The sequence below is a fragment of the Etheostoma spectabile genome, chromosome 12, assembly GCF_008692095.1.
Source record: "Etheostoma spectabile isolate EspeVRDwgs_2016 chromosome 12, UIUC_Espe_1.0, whole genome shotgun sequence".
NCBI classification, from domain to species: Eukaryota; Metazoa; Chordata; class Actinopteri; order Perciformes; family Percidae; genus Etheostoma; species Etheostoma spectabile.
In genome coordinates this window covers 26,758,699-26,766,306 of record NC_045744.1, presented here as the reverse complement: position 1 = coordinate 26,766,306, position 7,608 = coordinate 26,758,699, and the positions used below count along the sequence as shown (strand labels likewise).

Here is a 7,608-nt window from a genome sequence, read left to right as displayed (position 1 = left end):
CCAACATTTGCAGCCTTCTGAGCCTTTTTGGAAAGATTACAAGGAAAACTCAGCCTAGAGTTATTTTATTCTCCCCAAAACAAGTTTCCTTTTTAATTTAATTTAAAGAACTATACAACAAAAGCCTTTTTTGCAACTTTCTCTGTCTCCCGTAAATTCATTGCAACAAACGCAACATTGCAATTTTTTTTACAAAAGCTCCTGCAACATTAGGTATTTTGGGGCGCAACAATCTCAAAAAAAGTCAGCAAAATCCTGGAGGGACTGACAAACTAACCTTTTTGGCGGATATATTGTCCTTGTTGACAGCGTCTGTGTTTCTGTGCTACCAGACAGTTTCCCTCTACAGCGTACGTACAGTAGAATCCCTCCAGAGGTTCACAAACTAGACCTGTAGCCGTACATGACTTCAGCTTCAAACCAGAACCTGCCAACACATAAATATGTTATATATATGTACTTTGTCTCTTCTACTATAGAGCTACATGCTAAAATAGTTACATTTATAAAAACAGAGAATAAAAGTCTAAGCTGATACCAAGATCTAATATCTTAACTGCAAAAAGACTTTTGATCATGTTCACTAATATTTACTCATGTGAAAACTAGGGCTGGGCAATATATTGATATTATATCAATATCGTGATATGAGACTAGACATTGTCTTAGATTTTGGATATTGTAATATCGTGATATGACACAAGTGTCTTTTCCTGGTTTTAAAGACTGCATTAAGGCAAAGTGATGTACTTTGCTGAACTTACCAGACTGTTGTAACTGTTCTATTCTTTGCCTTTACCCACTTAGTCATTATATCCACATTACTGATGATTATGGATCTAAAATCTAAGTTTTTTGTTAATGCACCATTGACAACCCTAGAATATTGCTGAAATATTGATATTGAGGTATTTGGTCAGGAATATCATGATATCTGAACTTCCTATCACCCAGCCCTAGTGAAAAGAGGATTTTATGACACTGGTCTCACAGTACTCCAGAGACCATGAGGTCTTTGTTTCTATGAGCAGTCTGTAATTCTGCAGTGCAGTAAACTCTTCAAAATGACTCTCTGCATCTTCACAATGACACTGCTAACCCAGTCTTTAGTTTTCTCAGTTCTTTCACAGCATTAACAGTGGGACCAGCAGTCATAAAACTACTAAATCTAGGCTTAGACATTGGAAAATATTAACAAAAAGGTCTACCTGAATCACAGAGTTTACAGGGAAAACATGCTGTAAACCCTGTGGGACGATTCATGAATGTTCCCTCATCGCAATCCAGACAGGAAGTATTTCTGAACTCTGTGCAATGTTGTTCAACTCGACTTCCTGTTGAAAAGAAAACCAACATGTTCATGTAATATAATGTTTCTAAAGAAAGGGATACTTTGCCAATGTAAATGTAGCTCTGTGTCATGGCAGTGTGAGGGCAGGTGTTTGGCCTCCCTCCATGGTGCTAGAGGACATTCAATCAGATCTTACCAGCAGAACACTTAGGACAGCACTGATCCCCGTTCAGATACTCGGATCTACGACATGTGAGGGTATGTCCTCCGAGGACACTCAGCACAAGTATCTGTGGAGAGAAGACTGGTTAAAACATACAACACATACTGCAAATCAAAGTCATTGATAGAAGCTGTTGAAATGAACTCTGATTGAAATTTGTCTAAATTTCTGACTCCACGTTAAAGGAGAATTTTGGTCGATTCCAACACGTAGCTCTGTTGTTAAATGTGGAGGTCTGTCAGTAGAAAGAAAAACTAAAACAATCGGTGCTGCCTACACCGCCTCCTGCTAGAGTTACCACCCAACAGGCTTAAATGGGGTAAGTTTTAAATGTGGTTTTAGCCTCTTAACATGTTCAAAATGTCATTAAAAGTGCCTCCCCATGTGTTATTCCTTCTGAGTGAACACCGTGAATCTGACTGCTATTGATGTGAAAGAAATGCATGAACGTTGTGCTGTCATTACAGTAACTGCAGTGTTAATTGTATTTTACGTGTGGAAGAAAAGGAATAAATCATTGTACAATCTTGAATGCGTCACAGTGTGTATATGAATCTCTGTGTTTAGTCCCTCAGGACAGCACTTTGTTGGACTGCTTACAGCTGCAACCAAGGTGTTGGAAAGAAAGAAAGAAAGACATGAGTATGAGTCATAAAGGCTTGCTGTAATAAGATTATTTTACCAGCAATGGGGCAACTCTCAAATGTTTTCTTAACATTATTGTATACGGTAGAATCCCAGTTTATATGGGCTGAAGACATCTCCTCACTTCTCACTCAGATTAAGGAGGAAGCGAGACGTAAAATCTAAAACAGGAACACCATCTGGAAACAAAAAGAAGACAACCATATAGAGATTACAATGCACAACAACATGGCAAGAGAGGAAGTTTTTTTAGAGAAGCCTGAAATGAGTAACCGGTGTCAGGGTGGGAATTTAAAAGAAATTCCCATAAGTGGCTTTTTTTTGTGATACGATCACCACTACAGAGCGGTTACAAACAGTTAAACATATAAAAGCAGATAAAATAGGAGATTTTAGGCTGCCAGTATGGGACGGTGTATAAGCCGCTGACGCAATAACCCAAACTTAGTTGACCAATAAGGTCGCTCTAAACAGGCAGAACCATGTGTCTTTACCATCTCATCCATCCACCACGGGCCCCGTGGGATAGGGCTGCACAATTAAGCAAATTTTAATCACAATCACGATTTGGGTTTCCCACGATCAAATTTGCGTGATCGAGCAATATTTTAAATGCGTGGATCCGTTTATAGAACGCTCCGGGTCTTTTTTGCAAAGCCAATCTATCGCTCCGTAAACCACTGTCTGATCTTGTACAGTCAGAGTTAGCTTAGTAGCTTAGTTTCTAGATGGAGACAGTCACAGAGGACAGAGTAACGGGAGGAAAACTCAGATTAACGGTTATATGTCGGTCACAAGGTTAAAAGCCAAAGTCTAAGTATCTTTATAAGTCTCCCTTAGGAGAAATTTGTTTTGGACACTGAGTAACATTGCTGCAAGCATTACAACAGACACACAACAAGCAGAAGGTTAAAACAATTAAAAGACAAATGTAAAGTAAACATACAGTCTACTCAAAGAGCTGTGCAAATGGCAGATTACAAATGACCATTTTCTATACTAAAATAAGATAAAAGCCATCCTTCCCACATTCTTATGTTCACCCATACATGCCTTACAACCACTCTATCCTCCATATGCATCCAGGCATTCATTCATTCCCCCATTCATATCCATACATATACAGTGGTGTAAAAAAGTGTTTGCCCCCTTCCTCATTTCCTGTTCCTTTGCATGTTTGTCACACTTAAGTGTTTCGGAACATCAACCAATTTAACCAATAGTCGACAACACAAGTAAACACAAAATGCATTTGTAAATAAGGTGTTTATATTAAAGGTGAAAAAAAATCCAAACCATCATGGCCCTGTGTGAAAAGTGATTCCCCCTAACCTAATAACTGGTTGGGCCACCCTTAGCACAACAACTGCAACCAAGCGTTTGCGATAACTGCAATGGAGCTTTACAGCGTCCTGGAGGAATTTTGGCCCACTCATCTTTGCATAATTGTCCTAATTCAGTTACATTAGAGGGTTTTCGAGCATGAACGGCCTTTTTAAGGTCATACCACAACATCTCAATAGGATTCAGGTCAGGACTTTGGCTAGGCCACTCCAAAGTCTTCATTTTGTTTTTCTTCAGCCATTCGGTGGTGGACTTGCTGGTGTGTTAGGATCATTGTCCTGCTGCAGAACCCAAGTTTGTTTCAGCTTGAGTAACGAACAGATGGTCGGACATTCCCTTCAGGATCTCTTGGTAGACAGCAGAATTCATAGTTCCTTTATCACAGCATCTCTCCAGGCCTGAAGCAGGAAAACAGCCCCAGACCATCACACTACCACCACCATATTTGACTGTTGATAAGTTTGTTCTTTTTATGAAATGCAGTGTTCCTTCTACGCCAGATTACTTGGACACACACCTTCCAAGAGTTCCACTTTTGTCTCATCGGTCCACAAATGTTGTCCCAAAAGTCTTGGGATCATCAAGATGTGTTGTGGAGAAATTGAGACGAGCTTTGATGTTCTTTTTGCTCAGCAGTGGTTTTCTCTCTTGACTCTGCCATCAGGCCATTTTTGCCCAGTCTTTCCTGATGGTGGAGGCATGAACGCTGACCTTAACTGAGGCAAGTGAGGTCCGCAGTTCTTTGGACGTTGTTGGGGGGTCTTTTGTGACCTCTTGGATGAGTCGTCGCTGCGCTCTTGGGGTAATTTTGGGCGGCCGGCCACTCCTGGGAAGGTTCACCACTTCCATGTCTTCGCCATTTGGGATAATGGCTCTCACTGTGGTTCGCTGGTTCCCAAAGCTTGGAAATGGCTTATAACCCTTTCCAGACTGATAGATCTCAATTGTTTCCTGAATTCTTTGGGTCTCGGCATGATGTGTAGCTTTTAAGGATCTTCTGGTGGACCTTACTGTGTCAAGCAGCTCCTATTTAAGTGATGCCTTGATTGTGAACAGGTGTGGCAATAACAGGCCTGGGTGTGGCTAGAGAAATTGAACTCAGGTGTGGACAACCACAGTTATAGTATGTTTTAACAAGGGGGGCAATCACTTTTTCAACAGGGCCAGGATGGTGGGATTTTTTTTCACCTTAATAATAACCACTTCATTTACAAATTGCATTTTGTGTTTACTTGTGTTGTCCTTGACTATTGTTTAAATTGGTTTGATGTTCCAAAACACTTAAGTGTGACAACATGCAAAGAACTATGGGGCGCCGTTTGTAAAGCAGCTCGTGCTGAAAATAACAGCAACATTTTTGTCACATTTAGCTTTAAATATTTTAAATAACTGGTATGAAATTTTGAGGGTCACTTTCTTGCACATTTACAACAATATTTGTCAACTTGGAAATATTTTAAATAGTTAAATCCAAATATTAATGTTACACCTAAATGTCAATTTTAATCTAATGCTCATCTAAATCTAAATGTTAAATCTAATCAATTTAAATCTAATCTAAATGTATCTAAATCTAAATCTAAATGTTATCTAAATCTTAAATCTAAATCTAAATGTTAAATCTAAATATAAATCTAAATCTAAATGTTAAATCTAACTAATCTAAATGTTAAATCTAAATATTAAACTAAACTAATGTTAAATCTAAATCAAATCTAATGTTAATCTAAATATTAAATCTAATCTAAATGTATAAATTTCTAAACTAAATGTTAATCTAAATCTAATCTAAATGTTAAATCTATATTAAATCTAAATCTATGTTAATCTAATCTAAATTTAAATCTAAATCTAAATCTAAATGTTAAATCTAATGTTTCGGGTGAACTAATATTTAGCTAATATGCAAATTAATGTCGTAACCGGATACCAAAATAAAAGCCGAGAGGTCGTGTATGTTTATGTGTCAAATACGAATAAATCCTCTCATCGGGAGATATGGACTCTGAACTTGGATAACCGTGAAAATACTACCTAAAATAATAACACAGTTGGGGAAAACTTATTTGAAGAGTACTTGAGTTTTTTGTCACTTTTATGAATGGTGTGGGAATTATAGCCACTATAGCCAGCCCGGGGGGGCTCACTTTGACTGGTCTGCACGTTCGCTTGCATTAACGTCAGCAAGAGCTATCCCCGCCCGCCCCGCAAGGCACTGACAAGACACTGCGAAATGTCCAACGAATCAGCGTTGCCGAGACACTCGCAGAGCCGTCCCGTGGCTGAACAAACTTATTCACACGCGACAGCGACAGCCTCACCCCCGGGCCACCTCGGTAAGCATGTTTTCCAAATCACGGAGCTAGCTTGTCTTGTTGTCAAGTAGTAGCAAATCTCTACTGGCTGCTACCTTTAGCTATTTATTAGTTTAGCCTTGACAACATTGCTAGCTCCGTGATTGGAAACATGCTTACCGAGGTGGCCTGCGTGGCCCTGAGGCTTTTTGCTGTCGCTGTTGAATAAGTTTGTTCACCACCAGGACGGCTCTGCCGATGTTCTCGGCTAACGCTGATTCGTTGGACTTACGCAGTGACCATGGCCAACAGTACCGTACCTTGTCGGGGGCGGCGGGGATAGGCTCTTGCTGACCTTATGCAAGCGAACGTGACAGACCAGTCAAAGTGAGCCCCCCCGGCTGGCTATAGTGGCTATAATTCCCACACCATTCATAAAGTGACACTAAAAACTCAAAGTACTCTTCAAATACAGTTTTCCCCAACTGTGTTTATTATTTAGGTAGTTATTTTCACGGTTATCCAAGTTCAAGAGTCCATATCTCCCAATGGAGGATTTTTATTCGTTATTTGACACATATAAACATACACTGACCTCCTCGAGCTTTATTTTGGTACTCCTGACCGACATTATTTGCATATTAGCTAAATATTTAGTTTCACCCACATTTAATTTAACTTTATGTTAGATTTAGATTTAACATTTAGATTTAGATTTACATTTAGATTAGATTTAACATTTAGATTTAGATTTAATATTTAGATTTAACATTTAGATTTAGATTTAGATTTAACATAGATTAGATTTAATTTGTTATTTAATATTTAGTTTACATTTGATTTAGATTTAGATTTAACATTATATTTAGATCTAATATTAGATTTAACATTTAGATTAGATTTAACATTTAGATTTAGATTTAATATTTAGATTTTAACATTTAGATTTAGATTTAGATTTAACATTTAGATTTAGATTTAAATTAGATTAGATTTAACATTTAGATTTAGATTTAGCTATAGATTTACATGAGAGATTTTATTCGTTATTTGACACTATAAACATACACTGACCCCCTCGAGCTTTTATTTTGGTACTTCGGTTCCCGACATTAATTTGCATATTAGCTAAATATTTAGTTTCCCCGAAACTTTAGATTTAACATTTAGATTTGATTAGATTTAACATTTAGATTTAGATTTAACATTGATTTAGATTTACATTTAGATTTAGATTTAATATTTAGTTTAACATTTAGATTGATTAGATTTAACATTAGATTTAGATCTAATATTTAGATTTAACATTTAATTGATTTACATTTAGATTTAGATTTAATATTATTTACTTTGATTAGATTTAGATTTAACATTTAGATTTATTTATTTAGATTTAGATTTAAACATTTAGATTTAGATTTAGCTATAGATTTAACATTTAACATTTAGGTGTAACATTTATATTTGGATTTAACTATTTAAAATATTTCCAAGTTGACAATATTGTTGTAAATGTGCAAAAGTGACCCTCAAATTCATACCAGTTATTTAAACATTATTTAAAGCTAATGTGACAAAATGTTTGCTGTTATTTTCAGCACGAGCCGCTTTACAAACGGCGCCCCATAAGGAACAGGAAATGAGGAAGGGGGCAAACACTTTTTCACACCACTGTATACACTCACAGATACACATTAAAAAAATTCATAGTCATACGTTCATCGCTAATGAGATTAACTGCGAGAGGAACAAATGAGTGCTTAAAGTCGGGCTTGAAAATTTGGGCACCCCAGGTAAAAATTTGTATTAAT

At 37.1% G+C, this 7,608-nt stretch overlaps 1 protein-coding gene across 1 annotated transcript in view; it reads right to left on the bottom strand.

The window, feature by feature from the left end:
* The window catches only part of LOC116699366 (tumor necrosis factor receptor superfamily member 14-like), an 11,263-nt gene that overhangs the window by 1,148 nt on the left and 2,507 nt on the right, over positions 1-7,608 (bottom strand). Inside the window, exons 2-5 of the mRNA XM_032531901.1 lie at positions 2,197-2,338; positions 1,488-1,581; positions 1,209-1,334; positions 278-427 (exon numbers count right to left, since the gene is read on the bottom strand). Of these exons, the coding sequence (XP_032387792.1) occupies positions 278-427; positions 1,209-1,334; positions 1,488-1,581; positions 2,197-2,232 (406 nt within the window). The 5' untranslated portion in view covers positions 2,233-2,338. The remainder of the gene's footprint in view (positions 1-277; positions 428-1,208; positions 1,335-1,487; positions 1,582-2,196; positions 2,339-7,608) is intronic.